We start from the raw sequence: 22,615 nt of genomic DNA, 5'->3' as shown, positions 1-22,615 counted from the left end.
ATACTGTTCCAGATGTGAAAAGTCCCCACCCTCAAGAAGCCTTTATTCTGATGAGAAGAAAAAGACAATAAAATCTGTAACAAATATGGTACGTTAGGTGATGATAGAGAAAAATGAAGCAAAGACCATGGAGAGAGCTGGAAAATGAGCTGCAATTCTAAAAAGGTTTGAGAAGACCCGCTGAGAAGATGGCATTTAAGTAAAGATGAGGAGGTGGGAAAGTGCATCAGTGCCCCTGTCACACTCAGCTCCCCTCCTTTCTTTTTCCACCATTTTTGTGCCATCCCTTTCTCACTACAGTGTAACATCTAGCACCTGCTGAGGATTGCCTGGAGATGACACAATGGAGCACCTGCCCCAGCATTGCACTTGCCCAATCCCCCACCATAACCCCAAGTGCAGGGAAGAACCCAGGTGGGAGGTGCTGGCAAGACCAGAGAAAGAAGGTACTGAGATCCTTGCTGAGGCTCCATGTATCTTACATTAGTCTTTTATAGGTCTCAGATGCTTTTATACTAAAACTGCAATTTCAAGTACAGTTGACCCTTGAACAACATGGGTTTGAACTGTGCAGGTCCACTTGCACATGGATTTTTTTTCCCCAATAAATACACTGGGAAATTTTTTTTTTTTTTTTTTTGGAGATTTGCAACAATTCAAAAATGCAGAGGAGCTGTATAGCCTAGAAACGCCAATGAAATTTTAAGACAAAATTAGGTATTACTGTAAGAACACAGTACATAATACATCTAAGGTACCAAATATGTGCTAACCTACCACTTATGTTATCAGTAAAGCTTCCAATCAAAAGTAGACTATTAGTAGGTAAGTTTGGGGGGCATCAAAAGCTACAGCTGGATTTTCAATCAGGGGAGGTCCCCAACCCACCCCACCTATTCCCCCCGTTCAAGATCAACTGTATATTAACTCAAGTACAACTCAGACTACCTATTACCCTTTGATGACCTCTCTTTCAGTCTTCCCCTTCAATTTCACCAACCCCTACTTATGAGTATAAAAATACTGGAAGCAGAATTACAGAAAATGTCACTTATGCCTGGCTGTGCAGACTTCTGGAGATGCCCTGGTCCCTGCTGGCACACAGAAAAGCACCTAAGAGCAGCCCAAGAATCCAAACAGTCACCAAATGTCAACAGTGTTTTTAAAAAATTACAGATCCTTCTCCCTTCTCAGTGGCCCACAGCACAGGCCAGGTGTTTATACAGCCAAGGAAAGAGGTAGTACTGGTAAACCAATATACTCATGATTTAGTGAGAAAAACCTTGGACTAGACTAGACTAGACTAGAAACCTGTCTCTGTTCCCATTTACTGACTATCTGACAATGAATCAAGCCCTAAGTAGAACTGCTTTCTAAGCAATAGAAAGATGGCCATTGCAGATTAACTGAACCTTTTCTTTCAAGACCCACTGTAACGGGTCTTGAAATGTCCTGTAATGCGCTGTAATGCGCGGGAGATGACAAACGCAGTTCAATACAATAGATCAGGTATAGAGTACAGTGAAGTTACCAAAGAACCATGGGAGTTCAGAGGAAGGACTATGGGGGGGGAGTTCCAGGAGGGCACCACTGTGAGAATCTGAGCAGGATCCGGAAGGACAGAGAAGCTGAAAGTGGGGATGAGCCAGGGCAGCGCTGGGCAGAGACGAGTGGCACTCCCCGCGCGGCAAGGGCGCACAGCCTTGGCCGAGGGGATTTCCATCTCTGGGCCCCGGCTTAGAAACCTGGCACTTACAACACACGCGCGCTTGGAAAAACTAAAAAGGTCCGTGTTGCTTTTGGTCAAGGGTTCATGCCTGGCCGTTAAGGCAGGAAGCCCCGCGAGGCGCGCGTGGGAACGGAAACTGCGCGAACCCGGTCGCCCTCGCCTCCATCCTTCGCTTGCTGAAGTATAGACTCTTTCACCGACTGAAAGAACAAGGAAGAACCCGGAAAAAACCACCACCACCCGCCGGCGCAGCGGAGGCCCGGCCGCCGCGGCCGCAGTGGTTCCGAGCTCCTCCACCCGGAGAGACCCCGCCGTCTTCCGGCCCCGCGCGTGGAAGCCGAGGCCAGCGCCTGCCGCCACGCCACCTGCAGCCGCTTCGGCCCCGCGCGGCGGCCGTTCGGGCCTCTCCCGCCGCCGGGCCCCTCCGCCCACTCCGCCGTGACGAATCGGCGCCCGGCCCGGAGCGTGCCCACATTCGTGGGGTTTTGTAGAACGTGTGGGGTCTGAAAAAAATCCCTGACCGGACGGAGCATCACCGCATCCTCACCTGGAGCTTTATTTTTTCAAAAAGAGTCGGGGGAGGGCTGGAAAGCAATTAAGAAGAGTGTGGAAAGTGCGAGTGCGGACGCTCCGGACGCGAGGGGCGGGGCGTGCGCGGGACAAAGGGAAACGAGGCCGGAGCTGCGGGCGCTTTTTCTGCCCGCGGGTGAGTGCTTCCGACTGGGCCCGAGCGGGTCGGGAGGGTGGCGAGTCGCGGTGTCCCGGCTTGACTGGACCTCGAGTTCCCGGGGGCTGCTGGGGTTCAGGCTGGGCCGCGGGCCCAGAGCTGGGGGCCGGTTGCGGCCTCCTTGAGGCCTAGCGGAGCGGGGTTCGGGAGGGAGTCCCGTCTGGGGCCCCTCCCCGGCGGCAAGATTTGCCCCTTCCACTAACCCCGCGACATGGGTCAGGGCACCCATGCATTCCTCTTTAGTGGAGTTGTTAGTGACGTGCATTCAGCACCACAACCTGAAGGAAGCGACCTCAGGGGAACCCCTTGGGGCAAGCCAAGTCCGTGGTCCATCCCCCCCCTCCTCCCCCCCAGGAAGGTGGTTTCCCTTTGGTTCGGCAGCGACCGAGGACACTCGGTGTGGCTACGAGTGGAGAGCGGAGAGCGAAAGCTCGGAAACAGTCTGGCCTGGGTTTGAAACCCAGCTCTGGCACTTCCTGGCTGTGTGGCTTTAGACAAGTTACTTAAACTCGCCGCCGAGGCTCCCATTTTTCTTGTGTAAAGTACGGATATCCATACATATCTCGAAGGGTAGTTGAGACCCTGAACCGAGATAAGTGATAAGCCCGCCCCGTAGAAAGTCTTCAACAAGTATCTAGTATTTTATGCCAGGCGCCAGGGATGGGTCCAGTGGCAGACGAATGTACAAGCCCACCCTTAGAATTTTATCGTAGCAGACGACAGCAGTAATTTTGAAGTCTTAACAATAGTGTGATGTACCGGGGAGCTTTGGCAGTTATTATCAGCGCTTCCCACAGCGAGGCCTACTTGTTGTTGACAGCACACCCCCACCCCCATGTTGAGCAGGAAGGAGATCACCCGAGTCCATGGTTTCTGCCCGGTTCTTACCGAAAGAGGGAGAGACCCAGGTTGGGCTGTTCAAAAAATGCTTCTTTCCACACAGTCCTCTGATTCCTTCTATTCCAGGGACTTCCCTTAAAATGTAGAAGAGAAGCAAAAGCATCATGCTTGTTTCACGTAATGTTTGATGAAAGTACTCCAGTAGTCATAGAAGTTACTTGCTCTTTTTCTAAAATGTTCGTCTCTTTGTACACATTGTGTGTGATGTATATTGATGTAAGAAACAAGCTCATGCCTTTATGTTCTTGTTCAGAGCTGGTAATACTAGGACCAAATGTAAGCATTGAGCTAGGTGCTGGGACTGCGATAATGAATGAGATGGCCTCTGTTCTACAGTTTAGCCATATTAACAGGTATAATACAATGTAATGAACAATATTATAGATTTAGGTGAATTGGATAGGAATACAGAGAAGGAAGCAATTTGTTTTCCCCAAGTAATTTATCACGAAATCTCCCTTGAGATATATATTTTGAAATGGACTGTGAAGGGTTAATGAATTTTTCAGGTAGAGGCTCAGAAGTTATTCCCAGGAGATACAAAGCTATTTACCACTTTAAGAGAATGTGAAGCTCTTTATCAACCAGTTACCTTTTGCACTGCCTCCAGAAATAAAATGCTGGCTTGTTTTAATAGAACTTGTTACTCTAAGAGGAAGGTAGAGCTGCTGTTGATCAGTGAGCGGTTAGTATCTGGTAGGCCTTGTTGGGGTGGGCCCTGTTAATACATCACATTCTATTGTCATTATATTTTTATCAGTTTAAATGTTTACATGGCATTAGCAGAATGTTTTCCATGAAGGAGGTGGCAAGAAAAAACTTGAAAGTACACGTCTAATATTACTTTTAATATCCCCAGTAATTTGTTTTAGTCGTTTAATTCTGATGATCCAAATGACCTATAAGATTTAGTAAAATATGCAAAGGATTTGATTACTAGAAGATAGTGTAATTTTACTAAGAAATACCAATTAAACTACCCTATTCTTTAGGAAAACATCTCTTATGCTTGCTGAGTTTTGATTCTCTTTTTTTTCTTTTTTTTTTCTTTTTTTTTATTTTAGTGTCTCAGATTCATTCTTAAGGAACTGAGAACTTAATCTTCCAAAATGTCAAGTAAGTTTCATTTTTTATATTTATCTATTAATAAGAGACTAATGCCCTAGCAAATGGGAATTCCAAAATACTCTCATTTTTTTTTCTTCAAAACAGGACCATTGGTAGTTTTGTTGCATAGTATTATATCTCAGTTGTTTACAAGAAGTTATTTATTTTCTTTCAAACAGAAAGACCATCTTATGCCCCACCTCCCACCCCAGCTCCTGCAACAGTAAGTTTTAATTTTCTTGTTAATGTAATAGCCAAGTCTGGCCTTGATACAAAAACCCAGATGTCTTCCAGTGACAGTCACTCAATCATCACAGCAACAGGATGAAAAATTCAGCCAAAAAACAGCACTTCCTACTAAATAAAATAACTCTCTGCATCTTACCTTGAACCGATCCCAACATTTAAAGAAACATACTGCTGAAATTCCAACCTCCTCTGCTCAGTTCTCTTTTTTAAATGGGAAATAAATGATAAGCTTAACATCTCTTTCTAGTTAATCTCTATAAGAGTCTTAAAAGTTGATATTGAGTGAATGCTCAATCTGGCATTTGTTATTATTTTTAAACCTAACCTTCAACTGGTTACACTTTCTCTCCTTGTTTATATATAATTTTCATATTAAACAGTAAAGCATCCAGTACCATAATAACACTCATTGTAAATTTTTATTTTTCAAGCTGTTTAAGTAAGGATTTCATTATCTGTGGGTCAGATCCTGCCTATTGAATATGTTTTCAAGTTTCTAAATAATACTTGTGAACTAGGTTTTTCATCAAGCAAGTTCTGGCCCAGCTTGGACAGCATGTAAAATAACCATCCAATCCACAAAACAAATCTAACAGGAACTATTCAGGCCTTGCTGAAACGGATTCCTTGTTGTTTTTTGGGTTTTCTTTTTTTTTTTTTTTTTTGTCTTTAAAAAAACACTGTTAACATTGACCATGGCCTACAAAAGCAGTTCTTTAATAGCTGTTAGCCCTCCTTCCTGACCCCTTATCCCCAAAATTGCAGGCTAGCTTACTAATTAGGTCCTTGTGTAATTTTTTTTCTCCACTAGATGACTGCTCTTACTTACTAATCCTCAGATGTATGCTTTAGTTACCTTTATCAACAATTTGTTTCTCTTAGTAAGATACTTCTTAAAAGAGATACTGTATCTCATGTTCTCATTTCAACTTATGTAACATAGTAACATATAGTTTCTAAAGTTACTTCCAGTAGATCTTAAAGTCCTGTGTTTGGTTTGTTTTCTTTCTTAAATCAAAGAACATTTCTTAATGACCATCTCCTTGGCCCTCTGCTAGTGGCTATACAGGTGGAGTTGAACAGTTGAGATTCCTGACCTCAAAGAGCTAACCATGTACTTCAATTTTGGAAGTGGTATAATTGTAATGTTTTAGTTTTGATTTTTTTTTAATTCCCATAACTTTATTACATTATTGCCTCATAATGTTGAACAGTGATTTTCATTCTTTATGCAACCTTTGAAGATGTCATTTTGACGTATATACTGCCTCTGACAGTGTATAATCTCTGGAAGACAAACTTGATTTTTTGGGATAATAAAAATAGCTCAAAAACCAAGTGTCCCCTTATGACTTCTCAAATGTAGAAAGGGATTTTTTTTTTTTTTGGCCTTTCTTTAGTCCTATTTCTGTACTATTGTAATTTCACATTGACACATAAAATAAAGAAGACTAGGGATTAGGACAGCCAACAGAATGGATATCAAATGAATTATCTTCCTTCCTTTTTTTTTTTTTCCATTCTACCATCACCACCACCACCACCACTACCACCACCACCACCACCACCACCACCACCACCACCACCCAATGTACCACTCCAAGTAATATACACTTCTCTTGTGCCTTTGATACTTCATCTGTGTTTTGCCTACGTAAATATGCCTAATTTGCGTCTTTTATAACTATACAGACTAGAATTGATCAGTTGTTCTCTTTTCCTAAAGAGTTTCAAATGTAATATCAGCCTGAATATCTTTCTTTTGGACACTAAGGATATGTGCAGCGGCATGTTGTAGAAAATTGTGTTCATAACAGCCACAGCTTAGTTGGGATGTGTTAAGTGTATTTTACATTCTACAATTGAGGGCTCATATTGTTAATTGCATGTTAAAATTAAATTAGTTGTTTTGGTTGAGTTTCATTAGATAAAATTCCCTACTTTTGGTTTCTCTTCGCTATATCCTTTTTATGCATTATACCTTTATTCTCATGAACATTAGATGTCATTGTATTAACCATGAGGGCACTGCTATATTAAGAGCCCATTTTTGATTACATCAACACATAATTCATGAAACCAATAATTCCATTGCTGCAATGAGCAGTTGTGTTTTGAAAGGATCAAAGGTATTGAAACTAGATGAAAAAAGGAAGTTCAAGTCTGTAAACTAGGAAAGTAGTTCACTTATAATTAAATGGCAGAAAGTCTTCATGATTGACCTATGGAAGATGGATCAAAGAAGAGATGGAAGAGAAAGCCTAAAAAAAAAGAATGACTGGGTTTAAAAGATCAGATAGCACCCCTGAATGAAATCCATGCATTTCTTACAAGTCTTTGTTTTGAAATCATGTATGTGACACCCATTGAATCCCACATAAGTTCTTTTCTACTGACTACTCTGACTTCCTGATTTGAGTACCTTTTCATTTTTCACATTATATAGAAGGATTTAAAATTGTCTCTGACACAATCCATTTCTTGTTTTTATTTGTTCTTAGTAGATAAATACATTGGTGGCATCTGCATAACTGTCAAGTAAATCACATTTTGTTTTGCATGTAAAGTGTTTCAGACTTCTAGTTTATCACATGTCAGGCCTTCCTATCTCAGACACCTGTTGCTAAGTTGTTATATCATATTATTGACCATAAAGTAATCCGGAGTGTTTGAGACACTTCAGTATATTGCTTATTCCGAAAAAACAAGCACACACACTCACGCTGACGATAAACATGACTTGCCCCTGTAAAGAGAAAGAAAGGGAAGAAAGGGAAAAAAAAACAAAAAACAAAAAAACCACTTGCAGACTGGTTTCCCAATGAAAGATAAAGAACAGTTACAACACATCATTGCTTGTTTAAATTCAGGTTGCTTTTGCATGCCATATGCAGATCATTTTTCATTTCTGTGTTTTCCTCGTTTGAGCTCATTTCTCATTCGTGTTTTTGTCTCATTTGTTTCCATCAGCAAATGCCCAGCACACCAGGGTTTGTGGGATACAATCCATACAGTCATCTCGCCTACAACAACTACAGGCTGGGAGGGAACCCGGGCACCAACAGCCGGGTCACGGTAGGAGAATCAACTATTACAGCATCCGGCAAACAACTGGATTTGACCAGAAATGCCTCCAGAGTTAGGTCCTTTTGAATCAGCAGCACAGCCATTTAAAAAAAATTTTTTTTAACCTGGCTTTTTGACTATTTTAAACATTCATTGTACGATCTTAAACTGGGAAAAAAAAAACAAAAACAAAAACAAAAAACAAAAGAACAGTGAAATCTGGATATGTATGTAGAAGAAAAGAAGAATCCATTCTGTTTGGTGGTTGGTGAGCTAAAGCCCTGGGCACTTACTGCTTATACTATATGTAGATAAACCTAGAGTTTCTTATGGTTAAAATACCCTTTTTGAGATAAAGAGTATCTTTCATTTAAGGTAATTGGCATCAGGCTCAAGAACTTAGTTTCTGAGTAAAAGCCCGGCTTACGGACCTGGGCTTTTTTCGGCTGGCCTACCAGTTTGAACTGCTACACATAATTATTTGTCTTTTGGATTTAATATTCGACTTCCTGAGATTCATTTCTCTCCAGTTAAAAAGAGATTTAATATAACTTCAAAGAATTGCAGGATGCAAGTTGAATGAAATTAATTTGACATGCCAGACTTGATACCAACAACTAAAAGTGTACTTATAATCTGTAGGATAGGGGTATGATTTCTGAAACTGAGGATGTTTCATTTAAATGATCAACCTAAGACACCCAAAATTGAGTAATATATTTCAGATATCTATTTTAGAATCATCTTAAACTGCATTCAAGGAAGCTTAAGTAGCTAAGAAATAAATGTAAAAATGATTTACCAAAAGTAAATAAAAATAAATCCAAAAGCCAAATACCTACATATGTTGGAATGTGGCATTGGTGAGAATTTATACAACCCAGAATGGCTGTAAACTTTTTAATACTTGGTTTTTGTTTGCTATATTCATAAATAATTAATGTGACTTCAAAAGAGCCCTCTCACCCTGTAGTCAAGCTAGAGCAAAAAGCTTGTAACTATCAAACTATATGTCTATCTTGGTAAGCATATTGCTTAGCTTGATAGGTTTTGTTTGTCTAAATTTTTCATTGTTTCTGCATAATTTGTACTTCATAAGCATATCAAGTTTTATGTGCCATGCATATTTCATGGTATCTGAAAAGAATTTTGACAAAGTGTGTGTATGTATGCATTTCACAATGCATACAATTTTTATGTACATCGGTATGTGTTTTCCCTGGCCTAAATGTGTTTCACAAGTGTTATGGGGGGCAAGGTTATCCAATGATAAAGAACATTTTAATTTAAACAAGGATCAGAGTCAATTTTGGATCATTCATGTTAATGCAGAAAATTATTCATGAGGAGTGAACAAGAGAATGATTACATTTTAATAGCTCTATACAGTCAGCTCTTGATTATCTACATGAATGGAATAGAAATGGTGATAACTGTATTATTAGAATCATTTGTGTTTCAGTTTGTATAAGCATTTTGTTCCTAACTTGGATGTATCTGTGGGAATTCTCTGTTAATAGAGATCATTCAGTAGGAAAAGGAAAGGTCATCCACTGTCTCAGGGCTAGAGTCAATTACCTGTTCCTCCTCATTTCCTCTTGGGGATGTTCGAACCTAGCTTTTGGAGTTGGCTCTAGCTTTGGGATGGATTAGTACAGGAGGGTCGTTGAGCATGGAATATTTGGCATTTGGGTTCTTTGTGTTAGTTTTTTTCGTATTATTGTCCTCAGCACCAGACTGAAGTGTAATCAAACTGCTGTCTAGACTTAACCTGAAGGGACCTAGAAACTGAAGGCTTTTAGCCCCTCTTAATCCCAGCCCCTTCAACTTTTAGGTCACTGAATTGCTGTCTAAGAAAATTAGTTATGCCTAAAGTTTTACACAACTTTTTTTAATATATCTAACTGAAGCTTTGTTAGGACTCAAAGGATGTGATTTTGACCATTATAGAAGTATTTTATTTTAAGATGACCCTGATAATGTGTTACCTTTTTTTATTCTTTTAGGCTCCTTATAGTGTATCACTGTTTGCAAATAGCCTTAAGTCAGCGATTTGAAAGAATGAGTCTGAAACCCTATCTGGTAGCTTCCGATAGGCTCTGTAGAACATCTGGTTTCCCTCATGACTCTAGTACACTTGAATAGTTGTGAGACTTTTTACAGCGTGTTGAAACTTTTGGAGTGCCTGTGATAGCCATGAGATGGAATTCATTCCTAGTCCTCTCAGATGGTGGTTAACATTCTCCTAAGTACAGGTGTGAAAACAGTTTGAGATGTTAAAAATGGCTTATTTTTGTGCTAATTGGAAAGTCCATTCTAGAAGAAAACTCTACCAGAGAAAAGGAAGAATTAGAAGAAACAACAACAAAATCTCTTGAGTGGCCAAAATAAATTTCACAGAATCATGATCTTTATGCATAGGCGATTCCAGGAATTACTGTTATATAAGCACAGTTTTAACTTAGCTAAGCATAGTTTTTACGTTCCCCCAACTCATTGCCAGGTAGAAGCAGAAAATTATAAAGAGGGACATTTGCTACTAGAGGTAGCTTTCCTGATAGAAACAAGGAAAGAAACTGCTAAGAAAGGAAACATTCCCTCCCAAGGTGTAACCACGTGGCCATTTAGTCAGGGGCCCAGCAGCTCTCACTCCTCAAGTCAGAGGAGTACAGGAAAGCAGGGGTTGTTTCTGATGGACTCTCATCAAAATAAGGTTAAAGTGTCTTGAGGGCAAATTGCCTTTTTTTTTTTTTTTTGTAAAGAGTAATGTTTAAAACATGGTAGAAAGATGTCGGCTAAGATAATAAATAAAGTAAGAATGTTTAGACATAAAAATCTTTAGTGTCCTGAAAACCAGCTAAATTTTAACTTTGCGGTTATTGTTTGGGTTTGGTTTGGTTTGGTTTGTATTTATAAATTGCCTAATCAATGAAATAGAGCCTTGTTTCATTCAAATGAAAATATTCTTTGAAAAGTAGAGCTTATATTACTATGATTTGTTTTCGAAGTGTTTTAAGTCAATATATTTAAAACATAGACATTTTAGAGTTCTTTATCTCTTTAAAGAAAATTTGTTAGTGGTGATATACCAACTTCAATTATTGGCACAATTCCAACTTTACTTGTAACCAACTTCATGGAATTCTGAAGGTTTGTGTTGGATATAAATTGGAAATGCTTTCTAGTAGCTTTACATATGAAAAATCAGACCTTTGTGTATCTTGCTCTGAACCTATGATGTAAAGTAAAGTTAGCCTCATAGGAGTTCCCTTACCCCTCCTTGAAAGAGCTACAGACCTGGAGACCGAACTTGTCTTGGCTTATAGGAGGTTCATATGATTGCTGTTGACAGTGTCTATCCCTTCTGGCTTACCTCACGCCATTGCCCAATGCTGGCTTAAAAAAAAACCAGGGTCTGTCTGCATGGGCACCAGCATGAGGTATGGCATGAATGTATGGGAGGAGTGGAAAGACGAGAGGAAATACTGCTTCAAAGGTGATATGCTTTCTAACAATCTCATGTAAGAAGAAGCAGAGTTACTCAAAGTATGTAGGGATGGAGAAAGACCTTCACCCTAGGAGGAGGAAGCATTGTTTGAAAGCAGTGGAATTGGGCAGACACACTAATCTCAGAGATTAGTGTGGATTAAAAAATAAGGTTATAATTGGTGTCCCAACCCAGAAAGGAGGAGTTTGGGCAACTGAAGGGCAAGGGATCCAAATATCTCTTAGTCTCCTTATGAGGATTTGCCAGTCCCTGTCCTTTGATAATTAGAGTGAAGCCAACACCTCTTCCCTCTAGCCCGTCAAGAAGAATCAATATCCGTTGTCTCCTAGAAACTGGGGGGAAATAAATGTGATTCAGCCATGATGAATTTATTCTGGGTCCTTGATCAGTGGTAGTCATATATGTTAAGCTGAAACTAAGTTCAGAAATAGACGCTTGTGGATCGCAGTTATCTGGGGCGCCCACTAGACGCTGCCTGCTCTCTTTTACCTAGCTATTATTCCACAGAAAGAACCGGTCTCTCATCTTTTTCTTCGCCTTTGTTTCCCCTCTATTCCACTTTTTTCTTTACCTTTTTAAAAAATATTTTTAGTTTTCCCTCCTCCTGTGTTTTCATTTTTTTTCTCCCCACTAAACCAAAATTTTTAATCAGTATAAGGCCTCAAAAATAACCCAATTGGGCCCTGTGTCTGCGATTTCTCTGCCCCTGGGTAAACTCATCCACTCCCACTTTATTATTAGGACTGAGGACAAGAAAAGGCATGACTTTAGTTTATAATTCTTGAGCCCCTTTATAGAAAGCCACTAGATATGGACCTAGAACCTTAAGAAAAATAAAATCTCTAGTCCTGATAAAGGAAATAAGGTATTTTGTTTTCTGTTTTGAACCTAGAAGGTAGTTTTTGTAGGGGTGTTGTTTATGTAGGGGTGTCGTGCATTCCTGGAATAGTACAAGTAGACACAAAAATCCCTGCAGACAGTGTGAGAGTGGTAAGTGCTGAAGGAGCCTAGACTCCAGCAGATAATCAAGTGTTGACTGTATGTGTAATGGTAAATTAAGCACAATTAAAGGGTGCTAGGTTATGTCCTAAACATGGGACATGTGATATGTAACCATATATTTTCAGTGTATGGATTATTATGTAATACTTTATTTGTTCTTACAGCCAGGTTGTCAAAGCAGTAGCAAAAAATCTGCCGAGTAAAATATTTTAATATAATGTACCTAAAGTCATTTTCTTTATTTTCTTTTGATGTGAATATTTCTGAATTTGCAGTGATAGCTATTTTCAGTGGAGAAAATATAAGAATCTTGTATCCATGGACGAGTAGAAGAAAGGCGCATTAGAAATTTTTAAGGGACTCTCTTTTCGTTTTGCTGGTGAATTACTTGCAGTTGAATAATGACTGTATTTAACTCTTTTGTAGGCATCCTCTGGTATTACGATTCCAAAACCCCCAAAGCCACCAGATAAGCCGCTGATGCCCTACATGAGGTACAGCAGAAAGGTAGGTGCCAGGAGCCAGAGGGAGGAAGGACTGTTCTCTTTGCTGCTTCGCTTTACATCAGATTTCATAATGGCATAGCCAGGGTTTCTGTGTATAGTCAGAGGAAAGGATGAGGAATTGCAGTTTTTAAAGAACTTGGTTCTGATTTCAGAATTCTGAAACTAAAATCCAGCAAGAAGAACATGATTAAAAAAACCATTTAAGTCCATTAGACAGTGTTACGTAGCCCTTTGTAGAAATTCAGTGACATGAGAAAAATGTGAGGTGAAAAAAGGCATATAGAACTACATATATTATCTTATTTTGTATAAAAACAATAGCAACAGTGTGTTAGTTTAAAGAAGAAAAAAGCCTAGAAAGCAGTGGTTATCTCTACAGAGTAAGCTCATGGTGATTTTCATTTTCTTTACACTTTTGAATTTTCCCTTGCGGTTTAGTTTGGTGATGAACCTATATTCTCTTAAAGTAACAAAGAGAGCCAATATCTTTATTAATAGTAAGGGCTTTGAGCTGTTTTCACCATATTTAAAAATTTGGGATCACACTTATTATACATGTATTTGATGATATGGTCTGTTGTATTATGCAGATTAACCACTTTCCTTCTAAATTCTGTAAACTTTTAGAGAGACAGAGACTGTGTTATTGGGTTATCTCATCTTAACACCCCAGTGATTGGAGATGTCTTGAGATCTGCCATGGATTAATCCAGCAAAAGAAATGAGATTGGCCAGCTATTGATAATTGTTGCAGTGGGCTGATGAGAACATGGGGATTTGATACTATTCCTTCTGCCTTTGTTTATGTTTAAAAGTTTCTCTATTAAAAGTATTTTTAAAGTTCTCTATTTTTAGGCATCCATACTGAAATTTCATGTTTCATTTTTAAGGTCTGGGACCAAGTAAAAGCTTCCAACCCTGACCTAAAGTTGTGGGAGATTGGCAAGATTATTGGTGGCATGTGGCGAGATCTCACTGATGAAGAAAAACAAGAATATTTAAACGAATACGAAGCAGAAAAGGTAGAATGGGGACCTCAGTGGGGTGGAGACTATATAAAATGCATAAACATTCGCTTGTTCTTTGTGAAAGAAACAAAAGATCTAATCAGCTGAGGCTGTACTGTCTCTGCTGGGTCAAGTCACTTTCTCTAGGCTTCAGATTCCTTGTCTGTATAAAGGAGATAATTCTGCCTTTTGATATTCTAATGAGATAAAGCTATCCATATAACCTGTAATATGTTAATTACAAAACTAAAACATATTTGAATTTCAGATAGAGTACAATGAATCTATGAAGGCCTATCATAATTCCCCCGCATACCTTGCTTACATAAATGCAAAAAGTCGTGCAGAAGCTGCTTTAGAGGAAGAAAGTCGACAGAGACAGTCTCGCATGGAGAAAGGAGAGCCGTACATGAGCATCCAGCCTGCTGAAGATCCAGACGGTAAAAAAAAACAAAAATGGGGTTTTGTTTATGCGTTCTCCAAGAACTTAAAATACAAGCAATCACCAAGTTAATGTCCTACCTAAATGGAAAACAAAGCATATAAGTGCCATTTCAATATTTTGATTACTTAATCTTAAGATCTGCATGTGACGTTTCCATTAAAAAAAAGATACATCCTTGTTGGTGTAGAAAATAGCAAAACCTATTTATTGTTTATCAGAATCTTTATGCTCAGAATGCAGGAAAGGTTTTTGAGTCACAAAATTTTGAGAATTTTGCTCAACTGCTTTTAAAAAGTTCATGCTTTCTGGTTAACATCCTGTTTTCCTATTGATTCCTTAAACTTCTTGAATTAAAGGCTCTCCAGGGAGAAAGTTAATGAGTGGGGAGAAGCATTGTGAAATTGTTTTCCAGTTAATTCAGAAATCCAGCGTGGCCTGTGATAACACATGAGGGTGCACACATGCACACTTTACACACACACACAAATGTATGTACACACAAACAGCAGAGCTTCCTGATTGGCTTCCATGACTCGTTTGCAGGTATACAGATTACATCCTTGGTCTCTGCAGCCAGGCAGGGTCTGAAGCTGCAAGGAGCCTCAGAACTACCCCCCTCCATCAGGGACCATATTCCTCTATGAGTCACGCCTGCTGTATAAATCACATTTTCTCATGTGCTGCTATGATGTGGAAAAAGCTAGAGGCTCCAGCTGCAAGCAACAAAACATTAAGAAAATAAGACCCCATTTCAGAGTAGGGGTATAAAGAGAAGGCTTGTAAGAACTTGAAAGATACTGTGGAGAAAGGAAGCAGTAATGCCACTAAAAACATGAATAAACATGTACCCCATAAGAGAGGGAGGAAATATGTTTTTAAAAAGAATGGACTAGGATATTGACAAATACTCTCATAAATACAGAAGAGACTAGAATAATGTAAATAATAATAGAATATGAATTAGAAACCATACTGAGTGTTAAGGACATGCTAGCAAACAGGCCAGAATTACTCAGATTGGATGATTAATGCAAGAAAAACATACAGAACTAACAAATAGAAAAGAAGATCCAGTCTACGAAAAACTGGAAGGATGAGAGATGAGTAGAAGAGTATCAACAAAGATTAGCAACACGGAAGCCACAAGTAGAAGCAGTTAAAAGTTTTCTTTAGGTGAGAGGGGACAGTGAACTGAGCAGGACTTCAGAGATTGACTCAGGAACAGTTTTCAGAAAAACATCCTCTTCTCTGTTCCTCAGACTTCAGCCCATTATGTTTTAGAAAGTTTAAGGTAAGAACTGAAAGCTGCTGGTAAGAAAGGACAGGTGAACATGAAGATGCCAGGATAAGAGTGACTTCAGACCTTGGACTTTAGGCCTCGGAAATAGCAGAAGAGGAAATTTGCGAGGGGGGCGTTAGCATCAGTCCAAGAGAAGGACTGTGAGCATAGTGGCTGCCTGCTGCTATTCTAGAAAAGGCTTATGCAGCTTCCACATAAGACAGCGAAAGGTTTTTTAAAGGACATTTTAGAAAATGAGGTAAAATGAAGAGCTGGTGAATTTGAAAATAACTAGAAAATATAAGCCTACCCCCCAAAAGTCAGAATTCTAAGGGTAAGGAAAGACAAACCCAGATTGCTAAGACTTTTTTCCCCTACCAGAGTTCAACGCTAGAACCATATAAATGAAAGAAGAAAGCAAAAAAACAAGTATATACAGTTCAGATAGAGATAGCATGAATATACCATGTGTAATCTAAAGTGTGAATATGAAAAACTTAAAAAAATAAGGTCACAATTTTTTTTATTAAAAATTATTGTATTTGTTTGACAGAGAGAGAGAGATCACAAGTAGGCAGACAGGCAGGCAGAGAGAGAAGAGGAAGCAGGCTCCCTGCTGAGCAGAGAGCCCAATATAGGGCTCAATCCTAGGACCCTGAGATCATGACCTGAGCTGGAGCCACCCAGGCACCCCCAGAATTTTTTTTAATGGTATCCTATATTCCAGTAATTTTAATTTCAGAAATACATTAAAGAAATTACTTGAAAGGAGACAAAAAGTAGTTTGTACAACAGTTTGTAGCTGTGGTGTTTATGATGATGAGCATTTTGGGAACTACTTAATTACCAAATAATAAGGGAGGTGCTAAACTGGGACACAGCAGTACAATTTGGGCCTCAAGCAAAGTTTCCTAAAGTGTGGTCCCTCCACCTCTGGTGGGACACTAAGATGATTAGGTGGTTCAGAGAGGAACTTTTTCTTAATTTTTTAAATTTTTAAAAATTTTTATTTTTTAGGGCGCCTGAGTGGCTCAGTGGGTCATGATCCCAGGGTCTTCGGATTGAGCCCCGTTTCAGGCCCTCTGCTCCGCGGAGGGCCTGCTTCCTCTTCTCTCTCTGCCTGCCTTCCTGCCTACTTATGTGATCTCTCCCTCTGTCAAATGAATAAATAAAATCTTTAAAAAATAAAAAAAATTTTTTTTTTATTTTTTAAAGATTTTTTATTATTTGAGAGAGCAAGCGAGAGGGAACACCAGTGGGGGCAGAGGAGCAGAGGGAGAGGGAGAAGGAGCTCCCCACTGAGCAAGGAGCCTGATGTGGGACTTGATCCCAGGATCCTGGGATCATGACCCAAGCGAAACGCAGACACTTAACGACTGAGCCACCTGGGTACCCAGGAACTTTTATTTTAATGTGTATTGTTTAAGAGGAAGGTTTATTTAAAAAGTGAGTTAATTTAAGTGACTATGTTAAATAAATGATAGTATGGCTTTTTAGCAGATATGTCCAAAACTGTGGAGGTGATAAAGCAGAGGTTGAAATGAAGGAAATGCTATTGCATAGCTATTAAAAATAAGCATATAAACCAGATCCATGCCATATGTATATGAACTTGGGGGAGTGAAAACAACATAGTATCTTTATGCACTGAAAACTATGTACATGTATAGATTGACAAAAATTGAAAGTAAAATTTGGTAGTAAATATTTTTTTTCTATAAAATTGCATTAGGGCTTTAATGGGGTTTTTTTTAGACTTAATCACAAGTTCAACACTTTTTTCTTTTTTTTTTTTTTTTGAAGATTTTATTTATTTATTTGACAGAGATCACAAGTAGGCAGAGAGGCAGACAGAGAGAGAGGAGGAAGCAGGCTCCCTGCCGAGCAGAGAGCCCAATGCAGGGCTCCATCCCAGGACCCTGAGATCATGACCTGAGCCAAAGGCAGAGGCTTTAACCCCCTGAGCCACCCAGGCGCCCTTTAATGGGTTTTTTTAATCAAATAAAATGTATGTGGTAGTCTGGGACACAGTATTGCTAGAGATAATGTTTTCTCCACAGTGGGCATTTTCATTGTATAACTTTAGTATTAAAGTAATACAGTGACAAAGACACTGCTCAGTTCCTGTGTTGTCATCAGGTGTAAATGCCTTAAATTACCACCAAGAGAGTGAACCTTTCAGCAGCATTGCAGTCTCGCTGTAACATGCAGTCTTCCTATTGATGGATTTCCAGGCCAGAAGATACATGGTTTTTATTACATTTGTGTTCCATTCAAGACCTTCTCAGACAGGGTGAGAATAACCAGTACCCTGGCCAGTGAACACATTATGTCCTCCTCGAGATTTTTATGAAATGACTTCCCCAGTGCTCCCATGATGCCCTTAAGGCCTCCTTGTGATTGTTTTTGTTTTAAAGATTTGGTTGATTGATTGATTGGTTGGTTGATTTCTTTGAGAGAGAGCATTGGCGGGGTACAGAGGGAGAGGGAGAAGCAGACTCCTCCCTGAGCAGGGAAGGGCCGGCTTATTAGACCAGTGAGGACCAAGGCTCCTTGGTGTTCAGGTGTTAACATTGTCACTGTCTCCTGTTTATGGTTGCTGGCAACTTCATTTCCAAACATCTTGTTTATGCCAGATTATGATGATGGCTTTTCAATGAAGCATACAGCCACCGCCCGTTTCCAGAGAAACCACCGCCTCATCAGTGAAATCCTCAGTGAGAGTGTGGTGCCGGATGTTCGGTCAGTTGTCACAACAGCTAGAATGCAGGTCCTCAAACGACAGGTCCAGTCCTTAATGGTTCATCAGGTAAAATCACAAAGCATTTGTTAAAATAAATTGGGCCTATGTCACAGAGCCCCAGTGGCATGAATCTATACTGTGTATCAGCCTGGGAGCTAAATATTTCTGTGTTCAGTCTAACCTGTTCCTGATTCAGGGAAGAGACTTGAAGTAGTAGAGGTTTCCTGGAGATTTAATAAGTTTGTCCTTAAAACTGTAATACAGACTCTTGTGATAGAAAGTTTGCACATTAAGAATTTTAAGATATCTTCTCAACCTTTATTGCTTAACTAAATGTTTTTTCCTGAAGAAATTACTCAGGCCTGAAGGAGTGTTCTTTGACATATACTTGTTAATTGTAGTCACTCCCCTATGCTGCATTTTGTGTTTTTAAAATCTTAGCTAGACACATTGTGCAATAAGTGATTTAATTTAAAAATTCAGAAACCTTTGTCACACTGTGAGAAAGCATGGACCATTACGAAATGCCCATTTAAAAAATGTATTTTGCTTTCAAGAAAATAATTCAGTAGTAATAAAGCCTAATCATATGTCTTTCAGCGAAAGCTAGAAGCTGAACTTCTTCAAATAGAGGAGCGACACCAGGAAAAGAAGAGGAAATTCCTGGAAAGCACAGATTCATTTAACAATGAACTTAAAAGGGTATTAATTCACTGTGTTTACTGTACTTGTTATCACTGTGACTTTGTTCTTGTTCCTTAGTTCTTGTTCCTTTCTCCAAAATAGTGTTTTTATTGAATGTTGTTCACTTTCAAATAGGGTGAACTTTGCTCTAATGGTAAGGGTCTTTGCTTTGTGAAATTATTCCCATTTTCTGGCAAAATTTCAGTAGGTTTAAGATCTCATGTAGTATCCACACATGTACTAACTAGCCTGTAGTCCCTAGAATCCCTGGGTGTTTTAATTTAAATGCATGCAGTCATGAGTTGTTTCATTTTATTGAGACTTAATCATTAAATGTAGCTTATAGTGTACACTTTGTGTTAAAACAAGTAGATCCTGTGTTTGGTAGCTTGAAATAGGAACTGGAAGCTTTCTATGTAAATCCAGTGCTTTCAGCATTGCCTCACCAACCATTGCCTCACCAGCCACTTGCTGGTACATGGCCACTACAGCAACGTTCTCTTCCTGTAGACACAGGAGTTTACGACAAGACCTAGAATCGCTCCCCCCACCCCATTTTTATGTATATAGTTCATAACCAAGAAAAGCCACTCGTGAAATAATTTCTCTGGTTCAGAGGTCGTAAGAAAAGAACAGTACTAAGAGAGTTTTCTTTCTTTCTGACTACTAGTTGTGCGGTTTAAAAGTAGAAGTGGATATGGAAAAAATTGCTGCTGAAATTGCACAGGCAGAGGAGCAGGCTCGAAAAAGGCAGGAGGAAAGAGAGAAAGAGGCAGCAGAACAAGCTGAACGCAGTCAGAGCAGCATGGTTGCTGAGGAGGAGCAAGCTGCGAGTAAGACCGAAGAGAAGAAGGACGATGAGAGCATCCCGACGGAGACAGGTAACCTGCCCGCTGACCGCAAAGTCGGTGTCAAGGGCTATCCTCTATCTGATCTACGCATCTTCCAAATCCTGATGTAAAATGTGAATGTCCGTACAAACAGCAGTGAGGCATTGGTCTTTAGTCTGGCTATTTGAGGTCTTGGTTATTTGTCCAGATTGAGTCATGTCATTTTCCAGGTTAGGTGTATGAAGTATAGTGATAGGAATGGTTGAGAATATGGGCCCTGGAGTCAGACATCTCTGGCTCTAATACTCTTTCACAACTTGCTAGCATAGGAGTGGATAAATTACTTAATCTGTTTCCTCACTTTTAGGTGCTCTAGTACCAGCCCTTGAGAGTTCCAGAGGAAAAATGAGGAAATATACATAAAATCACTTAATATTGGATTTATAAAACCACTTTGGACTGGATTTCACGTGATATTGGCACTCAGTGTTTTAACCTTTATTGCTAAAATGTAATATGTGGTTGTTGCTTTTAGGATCAAACATCTTTGGTGTCCTAGGACAGGGTTGGGCAAGTAAAACCTGCAGGCCAAATCCTGTCCTGCCACCTGCTTTCGTAAAGAAAGTTTGGTTGAAACACAGCCTTACCTGTGTGTTTACGTATTATCTGTGGCTACTTTGGGGCTACCATAGTGTAGTTGAGTCGGTGCAGAGACGCCTGGCCCACAAAACCCAAAATCTTTACTATCTAGCCTTTATGGGGAAGGTTGGTTGATACCATCCAAGAGAAGTTCTTACTTCCAGGCAGACTGATTTTCCTGGTTAAAAGCATTCCTCAAGACACAAAATAACATGTAAAACTTTCATAAAATACCAATTAAACCGATTATTTGAAATTTTGAGATTACTTCACCTTCTGGCACTATTTTGACCCTGCCCAGTGCCCTGTGTAAGCAGGAGTAAGTTAAAAGTGTTCTAGGAAGTACAGCCAAAGGCTCCCTGGACCATCACTGCAAGCAAGGGGAGAGACAGTAGTCATACTTGACATTCAACTGACAACTTCCGGTTTGACATCAGGAAAACATTTAATGGAATATAGGTTACTTTACCAGATGTTACTACAGTATTTCATTCAGCAGATTAGCATTTCAGATAGTCAGATTTTAAGTTTCATTATCTGAGCCTTTTTCTGTTTTTTTTGTGAACATATTTTTTATCTTAACAAATTTGGAGCATTAGTATATTTTTGTGGTTAAAGCAGGAGTTTGAGAATTAGGGTATGAAGCATGATTCTTTGCTCATTTTGCAACTAAGACAGAACACTCTGTCCTTTGCCTCTGTTTTGTCATTTATGAGTAGAGTATGCCTATGGGTCTTCACTCAGATTTTATCCTTTTAGCTAAAGGAAAAAGCAAAATTGAGACTATTAGAGCAGAAACCCTCAGGTTCTTAATTTCTTACAGAAAACAACCCAGCATAACATTGAACAATGTACCTAAAATATTACCCTTATATCATTTCCATACCTGCTTTCTCACTAATTAAATCCAAAGCACAGAACAACTTTATGTCCAATAGAAAGAAAATGTAAGTCCCTGTGTAATTTAAAATTTCTAACATTTTTTAAAGTAAAGGAGAACAAATGAATTAATAATAATATATTTAGCAGCGCCTGGGTGACTCAGTCAGTTAAGTGTCTGCCTTCAGCTCAGGTCATGGTCCCAGGGCCCTGGGATCGAGCCCCACATCAGGCTCCCTTCTCAGCGGAGAGCCTGCTTCTCCTTCTCCCACTCCCCCTGTCTCTCTATCAGTCAAATAAATAAAATCTTAAAAAATAATAATATATTTATTTAACCCAGTATATCTTAAGCAATATCTCAACATGTAATCAGCATTTTTAAGGATTAACTTTTCCATTCATTTTCATACTAAATCTTCAAAATCTGATGTGTGTTTTTTACCTGTAGCACATCTAAATTTAGAAGCTAAATTTTCATCAGAAATACTTGGTCTGTATTTAGCTTTTGTAAATTTATAGCTGAGAAGTACATTTTCAAACCTGAATTGTTTCAAAGGTGCTAACAGTTCCTCAGTCCCCCTAGCTCGTTCTGGTGCTTAATGTCATGTGCGGTGAGTGGCTACCACATCAGACAGCATAGCTCAAGACTGTCGGCATAATTAGAAGAATAAACTTATGTCTTGGAACTGACAGTGACACATGTGTGATTACAGAGGAGACACACCTTGAAGAAGCAACGGAAAGCCAACAGAATGGTGAAGAAGGCACATCTACTCCTGAGGACAAGGAGAGCGGGCAGGAGGGGGTGGACAGTATGGCTGAGGAAGGGACCAGTGATAGTAACACTGGCTCGGAGAGCAACAGCGCCACTGTGGAAGAGCCGCCAACAGACCCCGCCCCAGAAGACGAGAAGAAAGAATAAATGTTGCCTTGTTTTATGTGTTCTAAATACTTTTTTAAATGAAAAAAAAAATGTTTTTTGAGTTTTAATGGTGTTATGTGGTTTGTGTATTAATATTTTTCTTGTCCATATCGCACCACCAAAGGCTTTTTGGACCATTTAGCATCACAAGCCAAAAGGCACAGTCTCCTTTCCTGAGCCATTGTGAAGATGGTTCTTTTCTTTGGGTCTTATTTCTAGCCCTCAACTACTGAAAGCCTCAGAATTTAAATTAATTGAGAAAATGCCCACCTCTTTTAGAGAGTGATCCTTTGATGCTGCACAATCTACTCTTACAAACGCCTTCCTACAGCTCACTGGGGTGCTTACCAGAGCCATAGCTTTAAACCTCCCAGTTCCTGTCAGCAGCTTCCC

At 39.6% G+C, this 22,615-nt stretch overlaps 1 protein-coding gene across 3 annotated transcripts; it reads left to right on the top strand.

Moving 5' to 3' along the window:
• Positions 1-1,618: 1,618 nt before the first annotated feature.
• Positions 1,619-22,290, top strand: SMARCE1 (SWI/SNF related BAF chromatin remodeling complex subunit E1). 3 transcript variants are annotated; one of them, XM_082706062.1, is made up of 11 exons: positions 1,619-2,435; positions 4,421-4,472; positions 4,643-4,686; positions 7,683-7,787; positions 12,715-12,795; positions 13,685-13,816; positions 14,070-14,241; positions 18,162-18,334; positions 18,869-18,970; positions 19,623-19,833; positions 22,014-22,290. In XM_082706062.1, the coding sequence occupies exons 2-11, from the start codon at positions 4,466-4,468 to the stop codon at positions 22,220-22,222; spliced, it is 1,236 nt and encodes a 411-aa protein (XP_082562188.1). In that variant the 5' UTR covers positions 1,619-2,435; positions 4,421-4,465; the 3' UTR covers positions 22,223-22,290. The 3 variants fall into 3 exon arrangements, with proteins under 3 accessions (XP_082562188.1, XP_082562189.1, XP_082562190.1); XM_082706063.1 differs by lacking the exon at positions 7,683-7,787; XM_082706064.1 differs by lacking the exons at positions 4,643-4,686; positions 7,683-7,787.
• Positions 22,291-22,615: the final 325 nt, after the last annotated feature.

This window comes from Mustela nivalis (assembly GCF_964662115.1).
Source record: "Mustela nivalis genome assembly, chromosome: 17".
NCBI lineage: Eukaryota > Metazoa > Chordata > Mammalia > Carnivora > Mustelidae > Mustela > Mustela nivalis.
The sequence above is the reverse complement of the archived record's forward strand: the minus strand, read 5'-3'. Positions and strand labels throughout refer to the sequence as shown.